At 44.2% G+C, this 22,504-nt stretch overlaps 5 protein-coding genes across 9 annotated transcripts; 2 read left to right on the top strand and 3 right to left on the bottom strand.

Annotated features, from left to right (window-relative positions):
- Positions 1-2,906, bottom strand: Abp1 (Actin binding protein 1). Of its 2 annotated transcripts, none has more exons than XM_076828775.1 (5): positions 2,624-2,906; positions 2,009-2,177; positions 1,708-1,940; positions 1,461-1,638; positions 1-1,381 (listed from the first exon to the last, which is right to left on the bottom strand). In XM_076828775.1, the coding sequence occupies exons 1-5, from the start codon at positions 2,704-2,706 to the stop codon at positions 602-604; spliced, it is 1,443 nt and encodes a 480-aa protein (XP_076684890.1). In that variant the 5' UTR covers positions 2,707-2,906; the 3' UTR covers positions 1-601. The 2 variants fall into 2 exon arrangements, with proteins under 2 accessions (XP_076684890.1, XP_076684891.1); XM_076828776.1 differs by lacking the exon at positions 2,624-2,906 and adding an exon at positions 2,293-2,564.
- Positions 2,907-3,787: 881 nt separating this feature from the next.
- On the top strand, positions 3,788-4,797 carry LOC143377647 (U6 snRNA-associated Sm-like protein LSm2). The gene is made up of 4 exons (XM_076829187.1): positions 3,788-4,041; positions 4,133-4,200; positions 4,268-4,358; positions 4,434-4,797. Exons 1-4 carry the CDS (start codon positions 4,039-4,041, stop codon positions 4,557-4,559), a joined length of 288 nt encoding a protein of 95 aa, XP_076685302.1. The 5' UTR covers positions 3,788-4,038; the 3' UTR covers positions 4,560-4,797.
- LOC143377644 (carbonyl reductase [NADPH] 1) lies at positions 4,573-6,035 on the bottom strand. The gene is made up of 4 exons (XM_076829178.1): positions 5,884-6,035; positions 5,516-5,776; positions 5,202-5,440; positions 4,573-5,134 (listed from the first exon to the last, which is right to left on the bottom strand). The coding sequence occupies exons 1-4, from the start codon at positions 5,899-5,901 to the stop codon at positions 4,822-4,824; spliced, it is 831 nt and encodes a 276-aa protein (XP_076685293.1). The 5' UTR covers positions 5,902-6,035; the 3' UTR covers positions 4,573-4,821.
- Positions 6,036-6,208: 173 nt separating this feature from the next.
- Pop1 (POP1 ribonuclease P/MRP subunit) lies at positions 6,209-9,392 on the bottom strand. The gene is made up of 3 exons (XM_076829167.1): positions 8,956-9,392; positions 7,448-8,791; positions 6,209-7,370 (listed from the first exon to the last, which is right to left on the bottom strand). The coding sequence occupies exons 1-3, from the start codon at positions 9,077-9,079 to the stop codon at positions 6,313-6,315; spliced, it is 2,526 nt and encodes an 841-aa protein (XP_076685282.1). The 5' UTR covers positions 9,080-9,392; the 3' UTR covers positions 6,209-6,312.
- A 184-nt stretch (positions 9,393-9,576) lies between these two features.
- On the top strand, positions 9,577-22,371 carry Pka-r2 (cAMP-dependent protein kinase type II regulatory subunit). Of its 4 annotated transcripts, none has more exons than XM_076829174.1 (9): positions 10,276-10,416; positions 10,863-10,954; positions 12,272-12,404; positions 13,074-13,157; positions 13,687-13,793; positions 13,894-14,152; positions 14,265-14,423; positions 14,600-14,702; positions 14,991-22,371. In XM_076829174.1, the coding sequence occupies exons 1-9, from the start codon at positions 10,411-10,413 to the stop codon at positions 15,119-15,121; spliced, it is 1,074 nt and encodes a 357-aa protein (XP_076685289.1). In that variant the 5' UTR covers positions 10,276-10,410; the 3' UTR covers positions 15,122-22,371. The 4 variants fall into 4 exon arrangements, with proteins under 4 accessions (XP_076685288.1, XP_076685289.1, XP_076685290.1 ...); XM_076829175.1 differs by lacking the exon at positions 10,276-10,416 and adding an exon at positions 10,458-10,665; XM_076829173.1 differs by lacking the exon at positions 12,272-12,404 and having other exon boundaries at positions 9,577-10,416.
- The last annotated feature ends 133 nt before the right edge of the window (positions 22,372-22,504 follow it).

The raw sequence follows: 22,504 nt of genomic DNA, 5'->3' as shown, positions 1-22,504 counted from the left end.
TACTATAACAAATTTAAGTATTTATTATTTTAAAGAATTAAACATATCCCTAAGTAAGTAATTATTACATTTTGTAAATGTATTTAAAGGGTATTTGCTAAATTATTAAATACGCTACTCCTACGATCGCATCGATTTTCGACAGAGAATGTTATAAAAAGATATATTTGTTTACCGCTAATTTACTTTTCGTTCGTGACGTTGAACATGGGAAGACGTACTTCGCCATTTATATATGTACTGGCATAGTAAGACTATTAAATTTTAAAATCTCCTCCGCTAGAATATTTAACAACGTTCGTTTCTTTTTTTTTTTTTTGCGTGACTATTATTAAAAATATTAAATTCCTTCGTGAGTAGTTGTGCATTCGATATTTAAAATGTAATTCGTTCTCCCGTTATGAACATGTATTATTCCTTTATATTCGTTAGAATACGTTTGTATCTAAATACGAGAAATCGTGAGTTCTGTATTAAAAGGAAAATGCCAAGTCACCAGAACGATGAAGATGCCGAGTATCACTCTTTATACGCAAAGAAGCAATTACGTTTTCATTTCAATCGGGAAAAAGGATACTATTTCCGTATGTATGCTTTCTTATCATGTCGTGCCGTACGTGAGAACGACGACATAATTAGCAGGAAAGAATCCGTAAGTTCCGTCGGGTCCGAGACCCCGCCACCATCCTCCATGAATTTCGTCTATGTGCGTTATAATGTCTCCGGGATCGAACGTGATCTCCGTATCGTCAGCTGCTTGATAATCGTACAGGGCTCTTGCTATCATGCCTTCGTTTTCTGGATCGAAGTACAAATACTGAGGATCCATTTGGTTATACAGTTCGTTTTCAGCGACCGCTTCTTTTGTAACCGCCGGTTCAGTCTCTTCCTGTGTCTCAGTCGTTTTCGATTCCTCCGATTGATTTTCGGCTAAGGGCTCACTCGGGGCAGAATTTGCTACTGGATCCGCGATATGCGTTTCATTCGCTTCAGTCTCAACCGCCTCCTCCACTGCCTCCTCCTCCTCCTCCTCTGTAGTATTAGACGTTTCCTTCTGCTGAGTCTCTTCAAGCGCCTTCTTCATCGATTCCATTTGAATAGTTTTCTGTACATAAGATTGCTGCACAGAAGAAGACTGCATTTGACCGGCCGCCGAGTTCTGCTCGAAGACAGCTCGCGCGTTTATCGTCCTCTGAGCTATTAACTGTTGCGTTTCTTTGTTTCTCTGCCGTCGCAATTCTTCGCTCCGCGATTTATGATCATCGTCGGCGTCGCTGCCGTAATGTTGACTCGCTGCCATTTGGTTACGTATATTATGCGCCTCCTCGGCGCGCTGCTCCGCCAACTTCTGTCGCGCTATTGAATTCTCTTTGGCAGTGACCTGCAAAGCGTCGACATCCCGCCAATAAGATATTAAATGCTAAACACTCAACATTACATGTACGAATACGTGTATTTACTTGTTGCTCTCTAAGTAGCGCTTCCTTCTCCTCTCGAGTTCTAATCTCTTGCTCCAGTCGTTGGCGTTCCTGCTCGCACTTGGCGCGCTCCTGTTCCAGTCTTTTCTTCTCCTCCATTTCTTCCCTCTGCCAAAACTGATCGCGTTCAGTTGCATTTATTTCTTGCTCGGGGATCACTCTGCAACGCGCGTTGCTTTCAAATTCAACAGCCTGCCACCTTCGCGGTTAACGTAGCCAAGATACGTACCTGCGATACGTGGTACCAACTGGACCTGTATTACCTTCGTTCTCGCCGCGTGGCTCGTTAAACTTGAACGCAGAAGCCGTCGCTCTGGCAAGTTTCTCCATAATGGAGTCTACTTCGACATCATCCTCCGACCGAGCGGTGAGCGTTATGTGAGCACCTTTCAGTAATTTTTCTACGTCTCTAATGTGGTTTGCACAAGTGCCCTTTCTAACTATCGAAACACCTTCTCCTTGCTGAAACATGTATTCCTATACACATAACGGTTTAACCGCCTATAGGCATGTAGCAAAACAATGCTTACCCAATTTATTAAAAGACATTTCGGCAGGCTTGTCTTAGTGTCTATTACACGGCAAAAGGCATACATGATATAACTACTGCTTAAATGGTCAATCATCTCCTCCAAACCGCCATCACCAGTCCCCACAACTTTTAAATTGTTAGTTTGCCCCTCGTATCCGAATACAGCCCTATGCATAAGACCAATCGCATACATGTATCTTATGTTTTTAAGCCAGTAACGAAATACAATCATCACTGTACTCTCTTACAAGTCATACGATGAGATTGACAATCATCACCTACTATGTACACAACTTGCTGTAACCCATGCTTTATAGTGATTCAGGAATAAAATGTTTGAATAAGAACATCTTCTCTACATTTTCACGAACCGCTCCGAATCTCTGGTCTACGACAAGTGCTCCGGAATTTATGTTTTATGACAGTGAGGGGTAAACGTGCGGCCTGCGCTACGTATACCGATCGATAACGATAAAAATGAAACAGTTTCTAAATATACGATTCAGGTTTGTTCGCGAATTTAATTGAAGGATCGTGTATCCTGCAGGACTGATAGGAGCACGTAGCCGGTACGATGGGATGCGTAACAGTGAAGAAAGAGATGCAAGCCTACCAGTTAGTAGACGACTTGTCGTCGACTACGCTGTGCCAGGCGGCCACCAAGACGTCTTTATTTTTCGTTAAATTAATTGACATGGTTCCCCAGTTAATTCATTACAGATCAACCGTAACAACGAATCCGATCGAGTTGCTACTGGCGAATTAATGTCACAGATTCAGCTTCTTGTTTCGCCTTTCTGATTAAATGTTAACGCCCTTCTGTTACCAACCGCGAAACGGTGATCCCTCTCGTCTACGGGCATTCAATCGGAACCATTCTGCGAATCTTTAAACGAACTCGTATTCATGATGCGGACGCTCCGTGTACTTTTTTGCCAGCGCGGGCAGTACCCTCTGGTTGCTGGCACTAGGAAACAATTAATAGAGGCGGAAAATTTGAAACGTGGGTTCAGTACTGTTCAGTTAAATTCACGAAACTTCGGAAACACATAATCATACAATTTTAAATTGCGATTGCTTTTTTTTCACAATACGATTTACTTGACTATTGTCTTTAATTATTTCTTTTTATAAATTGTAGTCTTGCATAATATTATTTTGTTTATTATGGATTCACTGATGTTATCTTTATGAGTGCATATACAACTAAAATAAATATTCCGTTTGTAAATCTTGGAAAAAAAGGAAAAAATCAGAAACATCAACATAAAAATAATATTAATTTGTTTAACAAAATTTTGTTCCTGCACAAGATGGATACTGTCTTACAGATTATAAAAATGCCTTTACTTTGTGTTTTAGGTAATTCACCTGTCCGGAATCGTGTTATCATATTTATATTTACAAGTTTTTTTCCTATAAATATATTTAAAATTTTCTTTTTGCGCATTAAAGTCACCGAAATGACACTTAAAACGTAAAACAAAAATTATCTCTATATTCATTTATTACTTCAGAATGTGCGTTTGAAGAAGGCCCTGATTTTGGGTTGAGTGTAACCTACCCCCTTAGTCTGCCGTGCAAGCAGCGATTGGTGACGCTGCGCGCACCAGAGTAGAAGCCCCCAATCAGCAATGAAGACACGGGAAGACACGAGCAAATAAAATGCCTGATACAATCGAAAATATAGCATAATATTATCAAATCGTATTTTGATCCATTAATTTGTTAATAAACTGTATCAATAAATACAATTACGTTCGATCGTATATTTAAAAAAAAATCGACCCTACCTTGAAGTCATACGAACGTACGGAGAGTAACCTTCCGTAACGTCCATTGCATGGTAAATCTAAACTCTGCAACGTGTTTACTGACACTTTCAAACAAATTGTCATCACAGCGATTTTCCGCCGGCGATCGAGACAATTGTAATCCTTAATTTATATAATAATCTGGGTTACACTATGTCTTTCAAATAATACGATCGAAACGTAAAAGGGATCGAGCACTTTTAATTAAAAAAACATGGTAAGTTTACGATTCTCCTTTTGGCGGGTTAACCTCAAAGTATGTTGTTAATAAGGTGACCTAACATTGTTCCGACTTTTTTTGTGCGCAGTTATTCTATTCGTTTTTTAAATCCTTAATCGGGAAGGACGTCGTCGTTGAACTGAAAAATGATCTCAGGTGAGTTGTCGAAAATAAGCAGTGTTTCGTGATTCATGATAATGTGCAATGATTTTGTTATTTATAGCATTTGTGGCACTCTCCACTCCGTCGATCAATACCTTAACATAAAATTGACCGACATAAGCGTAACTGATCCGGATAAATATCCTCACATGGTTCGTAATATATACCATTTTTGAAGTTCGATAGTAGCGAGCATTACAAGGAATAACCGTGTATTATGTTTTTAGTTGTCAGTAAAAAATTGTTTCATCCGAGGATCAGTAGTACGCTATGTACAGTTACCGGGAGACGAAGTGGATACGCAACTATTACAGGACGCTGCGCGCAAAGAAGCGGCGGTTCAAGCAAGATAGTTTATAAGGTTACTAGGTTTAAAAGTATCGATGATTTATTTTTTATTATAGATATTAACAGTATCGTATAATGAACGTACAAACCTATAAATTTTGTATATCTGTAAGTATGTAGATTGAATTTACATATGACATTAAAAAAACTTGATTTTTAATTGTACAAAAAGATTTCCTGAAATGATATTGTACTGTGCATACATCGTACAAAAATAAGGAATATTATATTTCTTCTAACATACTGACAAGTCGTTTTCTTGCACACCTATGCATCCTTCGTCCATTCCACCAATGATTTATCGAACCAGATATATTTGCCTTTTATATCTGTATTCTCCGGAAGTAAAGCACAGAAAGTGGGAGCTTCGGCACCTTGATCTGGTGTTAAGTTTCCCTTGTGGCTACTCATATCGGTATCTACGTAGCCAGGATGCACAGAATTTACTACAAGATCTTCTCGAGAGTCGGAATCGAACATACGCTGATGAATCCTAGCTAGCGCGCACACTCCCACTTTACTTGCAACATAGGCAGAATTTGCCCATCCACGCTCTATGTGTACACCCTCCTTCGCAGCACTGAAAGATCATTTATTGTTAGCTTTAATAAACGATCGTCAATTAATAAGTTTTAATAGACGCTTACTCGACAAACTCGCGTATGATTACATCCAATTCCTCTTCTGTAAGATTCGGATCAGAAAGACGTTTTCTTAAGGCTTCGCTAGGAAGCAATGATAGGCGTCCTGCAGAACTTGAGACGTGTACTACGCGAGCGTGAGGTCTCAATAATGGATATAGTATGTTACATACTTTCCGTAGACTAAAGTAATTCACTTTTGTCGTCTCTTCGGCTTGCACAGGAAAGGACTCTGTAGCGTTCATCTACGTATTTAATAAAATTTACACAATACGTCACACAAAAGGAAAGGAGAAAAATCAATTATAGTCTACGTGTACCTTGAAGGCAATAGCAGCATTGTTGACTAATATATCTAGTCCTCCATGCGTTTTTTGCAAGTAATCACGGAAAGTAGTAATACTATTTTCTTCGGTAATATCAAGCTGATGAAACTTTGGTGTTAAACCTTGCTCTTCTAATTTTTTAACAGCATTTAATCCCCGAGTAGCATCACGGGCTGTTAAATATACGATCCCATCAAATTGTTTGCAAAGGGCTTTTACAGTGGCTAACCCAATTCCTTTATTTCCTCCAGTTACCTAAATATTTAATAACCGACTTTATTAATATAATTGGCTAAACAATATAAGTGATAAACTTATTCCTATTTATACGTTTTACATTGTACGATTTATAATATACTTACAACAGCTATACGTGCCATTATTGCGTGTGGTATAAGTTTACGCGAAACTACAATAAATCGCAATAGAGGATTGGATGTAATATACTTATATATATAGTGCCGTAACCCGTCAACTGATTGATTTCAGTGTAAGTAGGGGGTTATCACAGTTATAAACGAGGAGGAAAAGAAGGTTTTTATTAACTATATCGGTACTTCAACATGACTTGCTATTACCGCGTTTTTTTTCGATTGTATATAGTTGTGTAAGTGATAAACTGGCGGCAAGCTAAATTTAATTGCTATGCGTTAAAAAAATATATAAAAATTACCGCAACAATGAATATACAACAGTAAATCACAGTTTAATTGTAAATTGCCTTACATAACAATTCATTATTTATCAGGGCAAGGGATAAAACACCAGAACAATAAAAGTATACTTATTTGCTAAGTCACTACTTCTAATGTAGCCACCCTATACTGTCTCGTTTGGGTGTTTCTGATAAGAACAAAATTGTACCTTTTATTAATCAATTCAATTAGCGAATCTAACGCTGCGTATCCTAAACCTATACCTTTTGCTTCTGCGAAAGAAAAATCACCCACTGTTATATATCCCATGACCTCTCTGTCACAGAAATACCTAACATTGGCACACTCCGGAAGATGCAACTGTGCCATTTTCTGAGATTGTTTGCACACAGCTTCGCGACTTATTTCTAATAAATTCTTTGACTTATTTTTGCGATTTATCATTAGCAAGTCCGTGGCCAATAGTTTTGTTAATTTACCAGCGAATAACTTTCTATTGCGCGTCCTTTGCCTCCTCAAACGCTTCAAAAGGGCTAAGTGATTTTTCCGCAAACTTTTTCGAGCAGTCTCGTTTGTGTCGGGATTCAATTTCTCTACAGGTCCTGACCAATTCTTATTGCTTCTGAATTTCTCTACATCTTCACTCGTCGGCATGCATATTATCGCGAACCTTCTGGGACATCCTTTTTGTAGAACGGACACTTTAACACGGATTAAACAGTTTCTGCTTTCAAATGAACTTTGCAAATTAAGATTTGGCGCGCGGCTGTTCAACTTATCGCAATTTCTTCTACCTACTGCGGTTCCCGCGGTCAAGAAGTTTTGCTGCAATAGTTGCAGCGATTTGCGATTTCTTAACACGAAGAAGTCTTCCGTGTTTGCCCATTCCTTCATTAGAATTCTCCATTCGCAAAAGAAGGGGCTGGAGATTCCAAGTTTAATGAAATTCACGCGCCTGTTCGGCGGGTAGTGGAAATATTTTTCTGTTAATTCTAATTTGGTACTCAACGCTTCCCTCGCGTAAGCAGGTGTGTCCGGGTCATTGATGTCGGGCGATCGCATATTCCCATACTCGAATGCTACAGATTTTGATTCTCTAAGGGCGCCGACTCTTACGCAACGCAATATACACGCGAGCCAGAATGGCATTGCCCAACTTGCTGGAAGGATAACATCGATGCTAGAACCGAAGCCTATAAAAATATTTGTATATTACTTTTAAATGTCTCATAATATTTCATGCACAAATTAGGGTGCAATTAACGAGTACCTGTATTACCAATCCCAGGCTTTTGAATTAGGAGTATAGGTATCTTCGCCATGATTTCTTCGTTAAAATATTTATCATTGCTCACGCCAGGAACTAAGCACTTGCTTCTGAGCTTATTAATTGTACTTGTTCTTACACACGCCTTGCTACTGCTTTGCCTTATCTCTTGTTCCCAAATTGGGCTAGAGTTCGCGTTTGTGGGCGGCATCGGCATTACTTCAACTGTCCCTGTACCTCTCTGTGCTTTCCTCCTTTTCTCGGGTAGATGAAATCTTGGGTCCAGGACCGTGAATCCAAGTACAATGTTCGGCGGCAATTGACTAGGCGACAGTAGCGTCTTTAACACCTGCCACAGTTGCTTCTGAATTTTCAAAGACTCTATATTTTCTGGATTATTATAATATTCTATGTGCCACGATTTATTTGAATCCTCAGCTGTGTCCTCGCAATCCATTCCCTCTTCTTCCAATCGAGCCAGATCCGAGCGCTCCGTTATCGACGAAAGATTCTTATCAAAATTTAGCAGCCGCAACGCGTCCGTCAAGACGCTTATCGTTAAAGGGCCATAAAAGCGAAATCGGTTTAAGGTGTTCTTGTGAATACTCATTTTGCAATTCCTATTATTACTGTACAGAGAGGATTCTTTGGTTTGGCTATTCGCAGAATTAGGCTCCGCATCGTCCGACTTAAATTCAAAGCTCGACACGATTTCCGCGACAAAATCGTGGAAGAAAGACGGATGCACCCAAATCCAGATCGTTTTTGTAGTAGAATGGCCCGGTCTCCACAGGAAGTGTACGTGGCCGATGGGAGATCGAGGAAAACCGTTCTTTTTAAAGAACAACAAAGTGCCCTCTCGATCGCCCGCTATAAAAATCTTCGCGGCAAATGTTAATTCCAGCGGACTGCAATGGCCCCTTAATGTTTCCTTCAGCACTTCCTCCGGCCCGCTTATCTCTACGCAGGTGTAATAAGAAATATCTTGCATCAAGCATTGCCTCGCAACGGCACGATAATTGGCCTTGAAGCATTTGTCGTTCGCGTGGCTCGCGATTCTGTAGCCCCATTTCTCCACCATGTGAAATCGCTTTGCGTGCCAAATGTGGGTCTCCAGCCAAACTTTGCTTCGCTGCCTTCGATTGTACTCCGAAAGTAAGTTACAAGGTCGTCTGCGATACTTCCGAGACGGCCTCTTGGTTTTTGGCGGCAATCCGGACTTCGTCATTTGATTTAAATGCGCCTCCCGTAATCTGCGCGGCAAACGCTTCACGTTGTGCGACATCACGCGCCTGCGCATATATACGGGGAGCTTTTGAAACACGAGTTTCGTTTGATGAGGATTCTCTGGAAATGTAATAATCTTTATAAATAAAACTGTTGACATCTACTTATAATTGTACTTTGAAATTTATGCATAATATCACTTATAGTTTTCCAGCGCCCGATAGTCGGTATTGTAATTCTGTCACATGAAAGATTAAAATCGAATGAAATGTCATTTAACACACCAATAGAATACGTCATTGCGGCAATTTCACTGGCCCTCGAAGAGACGAGTTTCATAATATGCACCTCATTCGGCAACTTCTCAGATCCGCCTAAGAATTCGTCGAACTGTTCTTTTCCCGCCATCTTCGATACACAGTGTGTTATTTAAATCAATGTTTACACCAGTGTGACCCAGTATTTTGGTTAGCCGTTGCCAACGAATGGATATCGACAGACGAAGTGGGATTAATATTGATCCGTTTGTCACGTGTAATGGATATCCAAACAATCGTTACGCGCGTATGTCACAAATCATTTAATATCTCTGCCACTACTTCGATCGACAACCCACAAGTTGCACGTGTCCGTGGCTCACTCAAGGCACGGCTAAAAATACTCCGATTTAAACATAGAATCTCTCCCGTATCGCAAATACACGAAAACTACTTGCCGAAATTGCCCATAGGGGGCATCTCTGAGCGCAGTGAGAATCGGGCCTAAGGTGTCCTTGCGACAAGCACCGACACAGAAGTCGCAATAATTATTTATCAAACCGTGCACGCAACACGCGTTAACGGTGTTGCAATTGTAATGCTCGACTGGCCAATAAGAAAGCCGATACGAGCAGTCAAAGATCAAGTGTTCCATTGGCCAGGCCGAGTCGCGCATATGCATCCAGTGTCTGAAACTAATGAAGCTCGAGCGACCATCCGGTACAGTTTCACTATTGGTCTACGATCTATGCAATCGCGTCCCTCCAACGATACCCAATTTGCCTGCGGAGTTTCAGACTTAAATGCCCGTCGCGAGCCTTCTGCTAATGTCAAGACCCGCGCCGTGAAATAAGTCGCCATCTTTGCGACCGAGTCGCATCCCTCGATTCGGCCTCGTCGCCTCTCATCCGCGCAGCTTTATGTAGTGTCAGAGAGAAAAAAAAAATCGTTGAAAGTTGGTGACGAAAGGGGCAAAAGCGGTTCAGCGAGACCGGATAGCGTTCGAGCTGTGCCCGTGAGTGTATCCCAGCGCGAAAGTGGGCGGTACGCGTGGGGCTTACGTTCCCCTGGCCTCGCTAGAGCAGTAGCACAGGATAGAGATATAATCCTCGCCGTTCTGACAAGTGACACACAGGGCCCGTGCACGCTAACCGCTCGCGACGGTGACAGCGATAAGGCCAGAGGAGTATACCGATACCCACGGCCGGCCCCGTTACCGGCGTATGCCATTGTAACGTGTCCACCGAACAATCGTATCCGTGCAGAGAAAGATGAGTTGTCAACGGAACGCTGGCAAGATCACGGTGCCGGACGAGCTGCGGGACATTCTGCTGGAGTTCACGATCAGCTATCTGTTGGAGCAACCGGTGGATATTCTTGACTATGCCATAGGTTTCTTCGTGCAGCTACGGGAAAACCGACAGACTCAGTTGAGCCAAGCCACTGCGCAGACCTGCTCCTCTACGCCGGACGAGTCCGTCGATGAAGGTGAGCGAGCGAGCGGAGCGGAGCGTATTTTCATTCGGGATGCGACTTCCCATCCCGTCCAGTACACGTCTCGCGACCGTGCGCCACGTATCTGGCCACTCCGTAGTTTTCACCGTGCCGTTAACAATATCGCTTCGATTTGCAATTTTCATTTAACACTCTGCTCAACTTGAAATCCGACCGGTGCTCGGCAGTGATTCTCCACGACTTCGCGAAAAAACTTGCATACGCGCGCACCAATGGATATCGGTACGATTTTTCCCGCTCAATTTCATACATTTCACCCCGAATCGTTCGTCGAGCCGAGCAACCCGAAGTCACAGAATGTTTATTAATTAGAACGTAGTTCTTAATCGAAGTTCGCGGGATTATCTAACGGAGAAAGACATCCGAAATCGCGCGCACTTCGAATCGAATTACATCGAAAGTTGTTTCGCTCGTTACAGAACCACCGATCGCAAGGTTCGCGACGAGGAGGAAGAGCGTCTTCGCGGAGACTTACAATCCCGAGGATGACGAGGAAGAGGATGGAGTCAAGGTACGTTATCGAGTCCAGTCATCGTCCAGCGATCATTCCATTTAATGACACATTCCTTTCTTATTGCCCGCTTCTGTGAGCCTCGATCGCGTTGCGCGAGGAACGACGCTCTCGCTAGCACCTTCGAGCGAATGCCTGCGTATATCCAATCGATAATCGATCAATCAATCGACGGCTCGGTCGAGCACGGAGGGGTGAGAATCGACTCGGACGGCAGCAACTCGTTAAGAACGCACTGACACGTTATACCCTTGCTGTTAAATACGTCTACTGGCCGAAGGGACCGAAAAATCCCTTCATTCCAGAACACTGGAACACCGCAAGGATAGGGTTAACCTGCCACCACGTACGGCTACACGCTCACGGACACGCGGGCACACGTTTACCATAATACACAGTGTGTATGAGAGCTAAATATGGATGCTTTATGACTCGTTTGAATAATAACACGGCCGATCGCTTCAGGAGAAACCGCGGCTTGGTTCCTAGGAGACGTGTGCCTCTCACGAGACCGAAAAACATTTTATCGAGGTCGGCTGTACGTCCGCTTGCTCGTACGCGAGATATAGAAAACGGCATTTTCTTGCTCTCTTTTCCCCGTATCGGAGCACCGTATTCAGGGTGCGCGGGTGACGAAACGGGATGATTTACTTTGCCCGGCGATGCGAGCGATGTACCTTTATGACGTCAGAGCGCGTGTTCGATAACCTGCTACCGACGTGACTTACATATGTATCGTGGTACATACGTAGGTACACGTGAGCCTGTGTCGCCGTGAATGAGAGGGAGAGAGAGAGAGAGCGGGAGAGAGAAAAAGAGAGCGCCAGGGGAGCGGGGGGATAGGGTTCGTCGGATCGGGATCGTACTGCTCGAAAGCATTTCAAAAGACAGCGTCGATCGCGATTATTGGGAACCTCAGCCGTTAAAACTGATGGGAAAAGCGCCAACAATGTACGTACAGGGTACTCCGATACTAACGGGCCACCTGATTAACCGTTCTGTTGTTAAAAATGAATAATATAGAGAGATTATTTGCTCGTGAACGCGATTTTCCCTCGCGCTTTCTGCTATCAATTGGAGCGGTTCTGTTAATAAATATGCCCTACGCTTCAGGTCCGTCGTGTACTTTGTGCAGTTTCTCGAAGCTGTCGTCGCGACGTAGTAAACTAGAGAGGCGGCCAGGTAACTCGGCGCGCTGAAAATGTTAATTACGGGCGCCCGAGTCGGCGTGGAACATTATCGCGCGATTAGAATGCAGATGAATCAATTGAGACGACGCTCCTTCCAAGAACGAGACTGTATATTGCGCGGTTGTAGGTCAGTGAGAGAGATGCGGCCGCCCCATAATGGTAGCAGGTGTTCGAGGAGGCGAGCGAGGCTGACGGAGGAGGTTGAAATTCGATGCCGTACAAGAGGATCGTGGAATAGTAAAAAAGAGTCGAATAGAAAGGTCAGAGTACACGAGGCGGTATTTGTTTATCCCTGTCTCTTGGGTTTCTAAAAAAAGCGGATCGCGATTCGAAACATCTGTGATCCGAGTCGTAACCGTCCTCCGGTGCATCGTTTCCTGGGAGATCGATTATAGCTCTCGAACGGGGGGCCTTAATACGATATGTGAACGCTCGTTACAATTTCCATCTTGTCATCCATTTCATGCGATGCTAATGACGCGCGGCGCGTCAATAATGAGCGTAAGATCATAGAAGAGTTCAATTTTTTTCTCTTCTTTTTCTTCTCGCTCTCTTTTTTTTTTTTAAATTTACCGTGCTGTGCAATCTACCCACGCGCATCTAATGGGAAACCCTTTCTTTTTATAACAGAGACGTGTTGAAGCTTAACGTTTCCGATCGATCACGCTGCGATTAATTATATGTATAATATCGACGCGTGCAATGATAGTAATTTCTACACACCGTTCAGAAATTCGCGTCACTCCGATAAATCTGTCGAGTGAAAAAGAAACCGAGTAATAATCGGGACCAAAAGCCGGGCGAGCGTATAGTTTGCCAATCACGCGGCAGCCGGATTGCCACGGATTTAGTCGCAAATTAATAATCACTCGGATTAGATTTTACGTGGATTTGGGTGTGCCACTATTGTCGTTACTAATCGGTTTCAGATGGTGCACCCGAAGAGCGACGAGCAACGGCAGAGGCTTAGCGAGAGCGTCAAGAATATTCTTCTGTTTCGGGCCCTAGACGAGGTAAGTTTAAACATAGTACCTACTCTGCTCTGCACGTAATTGAAACGGGAATACAGAGCGGCGAGGGTTCGCGCCAACTCGTGGAAATGCCAATGAGTACGTGTAATCCGCTCAACTGGGATTCAGAATCGGACTATCCGAGGGAAAGGAGCCGGCTAGATACAAATATAAACCACTAGTGATCGCACAGCCACTCTCGTATTACTTTTAATGACCTATTATGTCCGTTGGTAACGCGGGCAATTTCTCTCATTCGCGCGAAAGCCATCCGGCTCGCTGGTCAACGATGATCAAAGAACAGCGTAACACGATTATCTTAATCTTAATAAACATATCTTTACACGCTCGGTTCCCGCAATGCCGAACGATCTCTGTCCCCGAAACCGCGAGTGGGCTGTCTACCTTGAGATCTCTCTAGAAACTATAACGATCACGGTAGATGCCCTTGAACGTTAGAAACTATGTAGTAGATGCCAGTCACGAAATAGCCACGACACGGATAAACACGTACCGCGCGAATTCTTCGCAGGAACAAATGGCTGACGTGCTGGACGCGATGTTCGAGAAAACGGTGCAGCCCAGGGAATTCATTATCCGGCAAGGGGACGACGGTGACAACTTTTATGTGATCGAAAGGTAAGGTCTCGCGACACCCCCGTACGAACCAGCGGACTATCAAGTATCCAAATCGATTACGGAGAATAGGCAGGCGACTATTGTGCGGTTGCTATTTCAGAGGAAAGTTCGAGGTGTACGTGAAGGATCAGTCGGGCGTGGAGTCGATGATACACACCTACGATAACTGCGGTGCATTCGGCGAGCTCGCGCTTCTCTACAATATGCCCAGGGCGGCCAGCATCAAGGCCATCACGCCCGGCACGCTGTGGGCTATGGACAGGCAGACCTTCCGGCGCATTCTTCTCAAGTCCGCCTACAGGAAGCGCAAGATGTACGAGGACCTTATCAACAAGGTCCCGATGCTCAAATCTCTCGAGGCAAGTCTCGCTGGAACGTTTACAGAAAGGCCCCGCGGGGCGCGATAAGAGAACGAAACTTGTCCGGCGACTCTGTCGTTCACCGAGATGATGTGAAAAATACTTTCTGCAGTCTTACGAGCGGATGAACCTGGCCGACGCCCTCGTGCCGAAGCAGTATTCGAACGACGAGCAGATAATCAGACAGGGCGACACCGCCGACGGCATGTACTTCGTCGAAGACGGCGTCGTTAAGATCACTATACTCGGCGACCATGGTCGCGAGATAGAGGTACGCTGCGTCCGCGTTTAGTTTTCATTTTATATCGACTAACATCATTGCGACGATCATTGACCTACATAGCTCGGCACGGCAAAACTAGCACGCCTGCTACAGGAGGCTAGTGCGCGCTAATTGCCCGCTGTCAATTGTATAGATGTCATTTGGTATTCTATTTGCTGCCGCAGATTAATAGAGTCCCCGCTGGTGGGTACTTGGGCGAGCTGGCGCTCGTGACACACAAACCTCGCGCTGCTTCGGCCTACGCTGTGGGCGACGTCAAGCTGGCCTGTAAGTTCCCTCTCAATATTATTCTCGTACACTGTACCACGTTGCTGCGAGTGTTCCCTCCGCCTAGCACTGACAGCAGTACCCGAGAACACGTTGCATTTAGAATCGAGCCTCTTAAGGAAACCGGGATGCGCAGTTTGTAGAACTTACGCAGCAGCCTGGTGATATCAAGGTTTTCCCTTTAAAAAGAAAAAAATTGAATCTATCTTAAATGAGAAATCAGCGGAGTACCGGGTGAACGGTGCGATTAAGAGATGATACAGATGGTGTTTGAAACGACTTTTTCAGTTTTGGACGTTGAAGCTTTCGAACGCTTACTCGGGCCTTGCATGGAACTCATGAAGCGTAATATCGACGATTACGAAGATCAGCTAGTCAAAATCTTTGGCAGCAAAGCTAACATTACCGATATCCGATGAACTGTCTCCAAGCAGTGATACGTTGCGCACTGCTGTACCAAAGGCACACGCCGACTTTCGTACAGTACTGTAAGATGAGCACAAAAACTTGTACCACCCACTTTATGAATCTCATTCGCGTGTTTCCAAGCATCATCTCGAGTCGACTTTCGTAATGACTGTTCACTTAGACGTTGTACCAGTAAGAATCGTCGTTAATAGTTACCAAGTTTGTACCTATGACATACACACGCACACACACACATACACAGACAGACAGACACACGCTAATGAAAACTTATAATAGGCTTCTCTCTCTCTCTCTCTCTCTCTCTCTCTCTCTCTCTCTCTCTTTCTTTCTTTCTCTCTCTCTCTCTCGTCTGTTTCGCATCTGTGCAACACGGTACTGATGGAAACTCTCTAAAGACTGCATCGGATCAACAAGTATTACCCTATCTTGTCGTGTGCTCGATCGTTAACAAGGTAGAAGTCTGAGTAATTAAATAAGCTTTCCGTTCGAACGTTCATAGAGGAAGGTGAGGAACAATGAGAGAAATGAAATACTCGGAGCGACGCAACGTATCAGCAGACTAGCGCACAGTTCTCAAACGATATACGTTTTATGCCATTCTTTATTCTTATACTTGACACTCTGGGAGCTGTATTCCACTTTAACGATGAGGCATCAATGAATTAAATTATTTCGAACAATTCGACGGTGTTTCTGTCGGGAGAACAGATCGGGGGGGGGTGGGGGGGGGGGGTCGTTTCTTCGCGAAATTAGAGGAAGAGTTTTTATCGACAGATGATCGCGGAAACGTTAGCTTAGTTACGAGAATATTAGAAACGGAAACGCACGGTTTCAGGCCCCCGACGATCGATGCGTTTCCACGGCGAATCGTAGCTTCGATGCTATGCTAGGAGAATTAAGGTGTAAAGGGCAAAGAGCACAGCAGGCAAGTTAGAGCAATCACTAGTATCTATGATACAATTTTTAAAGGGGATGAACGGTAACTATTTTCTACGAGAACGTGGCATTTGGATTAGTTTTCGAAAATTGGGGAGGGAATATTATTTGCATATTCTGCACGTTTCATCTGATATTCACCTAACAATGCCTGAGAGTAGGGAGCACCTTCTCTGTTACATTTAACAGAACAATTATCCTAATTCCCATGTTCCTAATTTAACGATCTGCTCTTTGCGTTAACGAGAAAGTATTATGAGATATATACATATTCGTGTAGCGCACAATACGATATCTGTTTATTTAATTGTTTATACATAATATATATATGTATGTATATATATACATATACATACTATATACATATACATATATATATAGATAGATATATACGCGCACAAAACATATTGCGTTCAATCATTATGTCTCTGAATGTGTTATTTATATTTGTTATTGCCTATCGTCGTTCTAGTTCGTTGCGAGTCGAAATAGAAACGTTTTGCTGTGGCGCACATCGTTATACTTTCAATTGAAAAAGTAAAGAAACGACCGTGCATTTCTTTGTTAAACGGAGATGTACTCTATCAACGTGTCTTGTTACTCGTCGTTCCCAGCATCTGTAGCCACTACAAAATTCTGCCACCGTCGCGAGAAAATTGAGGATCAAACGAACAGCCACTTCCCAAGAACCGACTCGAAAGCGTAGCCATATCTTTCCCGCAACATAACACTGGCATTGCTCGCGCAAATCGTCGATCAACGACGCCCATTACTGAACATATGAAAGAAAATGGACAAAGAGGGAAGCAAGATTTTTCCAAGTCCTTCGGCGATCTTACCTATCCGAATCTTTATACTCGTCGATAGCGTGAAAGAGATGGACGAGGGTTACGAGGCCCTCCGGTATGTTCATGTGTGTCTTATCGGTGAATCCTGGTAACAAGAGTCGACCAAAAAAGAGAAAAAAAAAAAAGAAAAAAAGAAGAACCTGCGAACCTATTTTTGTTACACGTGTATGATACACGTTATACATGTATGATATACGTCTAGCATCGTGATAGAAAGAGAGGAGAACCGGCGCGAAAGCGAAAATGAACACTGGTTTGAAACTAATTTCGAACGCTGTGCGAACAGGTGCGTATGCTAGTCACTTTATACGGCCGCGCGGCTCGTCGTGCTCCTTTCCCGACGATCGCGAGACCGATCAGATGTAATTTTTATTACTACGAGAACTATGTATTTAACCGTGCGACTGAACACTCAATTACATAAGCGTTAAGCTTCCGAAATAATATCACAATCGCGGGGAGGAGGAGACTAGTGGCACGAGAACGGAGCGAAGTAGCGACAGGGTTCTTGCGACCGAGCCGATAATTCCGTTGCCCATCGTTTCTCTTTCTCGTTGCCGGCGTCGTCGACGCGTAACAAGTTCGTTCTCGTTGATTTATGTTCTTCGCCGCGTGTACTGGGTACGCCTGTGTTGCATTCATCCGCTGGAAGGATGCAGTGAATAATATATGTTAACGAAATTGTGCCATGTTTCTTCACTCTTTTGTTCTGTCTTTCTCTTTCCTTTAATCGCTCGCTCGATTCGGCGAGTCGTTAGCCGTGGTTCTTAGTCTTCCGACGTGTCTCCAGGCTGTGATATTATTTTCAGTAGAGCCCCCTTTCATTCCCTTCGAGTATGTCTATCGCGTGCAATGAATATGCCTGTTATCACGACGGCTTCCAAAACAGAGAGCGGAGAACCTGGAATACCGCGGGACGACCCGAGATACATTGATCGAGCTTCTGGCGATCATGGAGGTCGACGAGAGAGCTCCGATCAGCGGCCGTGACTCGATCGTTTATCGTCGGGCACGGAGGAGAATCTGGGCAATTAGAGGAGGAATGATGTACGGCGACGTACATGTGTTACATATAAGCGTAAATGTATAGCGAAAGTCTATTTCTCGCGCACCGAATTGAAAATTATATTTAGACGAACAGAGTATTTATCTGTGCGGAGCCAACATTCGATGATTTAAATGTAAACGCTTTAAAGTAGAGAGTCGACCCGATTCAAGTTACTGTGTGTATCTCTCAACCAGTGTGCGATTCTCTCCTACGTGTTGTGTGTCGCCCTTCATGTGTGTGCGCGTATGTGTGTGACGACCGAGCCACTGTATAATTTATTACTTCATTCGCATGCGAGCTGTCGTCAGGATTTTCGTCTGAACGGTTGTACGTTTTCGTGTCATTGTCGTCGTCGTCATTGAAAGTAATCTCGCGCGATGAATCGAAGCTATAGAGACCCACGAGAGTGTCTCATCGCGTGGTACACTTACGATCCTCGCCAAAAAAAAAAAAGGAGGGTGGTTTCCTTTCCTCGTTCGCTGCCGAACCGAGAAGGCGGTCTCGTGTGCGTTTGGAGACTGCCAGGTTGCTTGAAACGCACACGATCGTGATCATCGACTCGACCCTTTGCCAATCTAGTCCACAAGCGACGAGCGCTTCTGGCCGAGTGAACCAAGTGTATATCGAGTCAGACCGATGGGTTGCGCGGCTGATCAGATTATTAGAAGCTTCTGGGGCGTTAACCGCTGTAAATTTCTAAATTCTCTGCTAGTTATTCGACAGAGAGATCTGGTCAGGGCTCTTATCGTCGCAGTGACGATATCGCCCACGCTTAGAGAAGATTTTCAAAAATGAATGCTCACAGGCAACGCATTGAATCACACCCGTTGAAACCCATCGTGTCCCCTCGTACCATGTTTTCTGTTTTCCGTCTGTATCGAATATCCGCGTCCGTTCCACGAAAGCCCGCGCTGTTATACGCCTGTCTAAGTGTAACAGTCTCTCAGCATCGGACCAATATCTTTCGAAAGAGCAGAATGAAGCTTGCGACTATTTTCCTCGCGCTTTTCACTCAAACTCTCCCCACAGACTCTCCATTTCTCTGGTTGTTTCTAACCGTGGAACTAAGAGATAGCGCGCCGTGCTAGGCGACCTCTAAGTGTATCAAAGCGCACGACCGTGCGCGTAAAGTAATAAGTAAGAACGTGAATTCTGTACCATTTCGACCGTCCCCGTAATCGGGTGACGATAATCTCGCCCTCGACACCGTTCGCGTAGTTATAGTCCGGGTGGAGAGACTTTGCTGCTCGTATCTATCTTTACCTGACGAAAGCGGGGATAACGATGCCGAGCGAGCAGAATCTTTCACCCCGGTTATCTGCGACCGCTTTGTATCGAGTGCACAGCCTAAAGGTACATCGGCGGATGGAAATGCGCCGCGAGGGCGAGGATCTTCCCGACCTTCCGACGCGTTAAAGCAAAGCAATACGAGCGCATTCAGCTCGATTGCGTATCGACAATCGTCCGGTGTCGTCGTATGAAAGTCTACAGCACGATATGCAACCTGTCACGCGTCTATTTATCCGTTCGCCGCTTAAGCGCCGTGCTCGTGCCGCCGTTAACCGGGAACGTCGCGATCCATCTGTTGGCGGGCACGTGGCGACGATCGATGCTGGGCCGCTCGGTCACTGTGCTTTCGTGTTCTTTTCTGCTTAATCTGACAGCGATGATGTAACGCGACGTGTTTGCGGGACTACGGGAAGCGTGTCGCATGCAGACCAGGGGAATTAACGATATTTCATATTGAAACTAGAACAAGCGAGCCAAGTATTCCTGTTTTTTCGTTAGCGACCTGTTAGATCTCTCGATCCCAAGCGAACCGAGCAGGAACAACGTTCCACTCGTCTAATGAATGTTTAACGGATATACAATATTCCTACGCGTACCGTGAGTCTTGGGTGAAGTTAATCCGCGATGGTCCACGAAGGCGAGCTTCGTTTCTCCCTGGAACGAAACTGAGAAGGATCCATCGCGCGAGGCCACCGAGGAGAGGGTCATCCGTCTGAAACAGAGGTCGGCAGAGCAGGATGAAGACTGGCTTAGATACATAGCTTTTATTTAAACGCGTACAAACAATACCGTTCGTCCGTCGCCGGCGAATCGAACTTGTAAGAGGATGCACGCGTGACACCGGCGTCCGAGGTTCATCGTCGGCCGTCTTTGCTAACGGAATTGCACCGCGTATTTGCAAGAGATGAATGTCTACGAGCAAAGAAACGGGGTATGATTCGCTGTAAGAAAGAAATGCGCTGGATTGTCGTCACACTATCAGGGTATCGAGTTTAAGAGATCGCGAGAGTATGCCTGTCGACGAGGTGTTAGAATGACGAAATCATTCCGCGCGGCTTCGAGTATTTACCAACATGTTAGCGTTACGAAAAATCTCCCTGCTCAGAATCGTAATTCGTTATTTTGCTGCGTAGCGTGTTATTTGAGCGATTGGCGCGTCCCGCGAGAGGAATTGCAAGTCGAGCAGAATCAACTCTGCGGCAAGAGCGGTGGAGGAAGTTTATAATTTTAACGTTTTACAGGATATTCCGTGTTGTACAGTGCGACCCTCGAAAGAAGGTGACACTTGACTGAAAGACGAGGCGAAAGTGTGGGATAAAGATTTCTGTACGAGGCTTCGTTTTTGGGAAAAGCAATTTTGAAAATGCGAGCGGCGCACGGTCACTTATGAGTCAGCACCGCGTGATTCCAGAATCGATTTTCCTGAAAACGAAGGATTCGCATGAAGAAATTTCATTCTCCACCCTTTTTGTTGATTGAAGAATCACCCTGTTTCGGTGGGTCGTGCTATATTCTGCAATAGCCTGTATAGTTCAATGCCGAATCGTTTAATGTTATAATAGTGTCGACTATTTTACGTGTCTATCGAGCAAGACAAGAACAATATCGAGATCGTTCAGAATTCTGTCCCCCGTTGTATTTGTTGATGCTCAAGCCGCATCCGTTTTGCGCATCCGAGCGAGCTGGTGATATCGCCTCGGTGCGCGGTCCACGAGAGATGTATTGTACGTTTTAAGCTGGATAGATTTTATACACGTATACGCTTGCGTAAGAATGCCTCTCTCTCTCTCGAGTTAAAACAAGATGAAAAACAAACGTGTTGTGAACTACAAAGAAAGAAGGAAACAAGCAAACGGGAATAGTAATTACAATTGTAACGTACTTAACGTTCTTTCGTTTCACAATGTGTTGTAGCGCAAAACCAGACGTGCACATACGTATATATACATATAGATATATTATATATACACAGAATTATATATTAGATATGTCGATATATTAACATATATGTCGAGACTCGTTTCCAGCTGGTCTGATCGGGTATTACTTTAATAATTATAAATTGTGTTAACCTGGCAGCGATGCGATTGCGATGGAACGTATAAGAGGGAGGCGCGTGCAATCACATAGTTTATTGTATAGCGTACACTGTCGCGTCGACGACAGTTTAGTGATCTGTAGTCCATTGGCACTGAAGGCGACAAAAAGAAAGCAAGGTGTGCTGGTTAATGAACTTTTGTTGTTCGATTAATAGATAATTATACGGGATTATATGCGATCGAAAGCCTGCGTGAACGAGCATCGTTTGCAAATAGTACGTTCAACTAGGCAATTGGAATAGGAAGCTCTTTCTCTGCGCGATTAGAAGAATCGGTATAAAAACTGTTGCATAAAAGTACAGAGGCTTGATCGGCTATTTTGCTAATTGTTTCGTGTTTAGAAGACTTTCGTTCACTGAGGAACAAGCGTGAAGCACACACGAGCCATAGGCACGCGCGCAATTCTATTCGATGTATATCCCAAGGCGTGATTAACTACTCCTTCGTTCCTGCGTTAAACCGATGGATGTCGGTCTCTGTTTCATCATTTTGAAATTGTTGTCGCGTGGAAGTGCTCTCGATGGAATTCAATGTGATTGTACTGAAAGGAGATTTCAGATGCACACAGTGAAAAATTTTGTGGCGTGCTTACTCGTGCTCGATTTAGACGGCGATACGTAGCCACGTGCTTCTTATACAGCATCACTGCCGGATTAAGTAGCGGCGTTACTATCATTTCGTTGAGAACCATATCCGATTTGGCAAATTGCAAGTTTCGGCACGGAAATATTTGTCGAACCTGTACCTTTAGTTGGCCGAACAAATTTGTTGACTATATTCACGGAACAGCCACTACTCGGACGTCTTGCTCTCGTATACTTACTCAAATCGCACGCAATGGTACAGTTGCGATGGCGAGAGACAAATATATGCCGCTTACCATTGTGACGAAACGTTACTTGTCTGTTTATTTACCATAGACGAGTTCGTATTCGAGAAGCGAGAAACATTAGACGTACAGTGTACTATGGATAGATAGTATAATGAAAATTAATATATAATAAATGAATGGACCTGTACACGCGTAGTTATTCCTTCTCATCCTGGCAGACTCCGCTGTTGCGTTTCACAGTGAGCGACTGTGACCGAGGAACACGAAAAATGGAGTTTCCATGAGTTGTTTCTCATAACGAAGTAATTGCTTTTTGCAAA

This window comes from Andrena cerasifolii, chromosome 16 (genome assembly GCF_050908995.1).
Source record: "Andrena cerasifolii isolate SP2316 chromosome 16, iyAndCera1_principal, whole genome shotgun sequence".
NCBI lineage: Eukaryota > Metazoa > Arthropoda > Insecta > Hymenoptera > Andrenidae > Andrena > Andrena cerasifolii.
The sequence above is the reverse complement of the archived record's forward strand: the minus strand, read 5'-3'. Positions and strand labels throughout refer to the sequence as shown.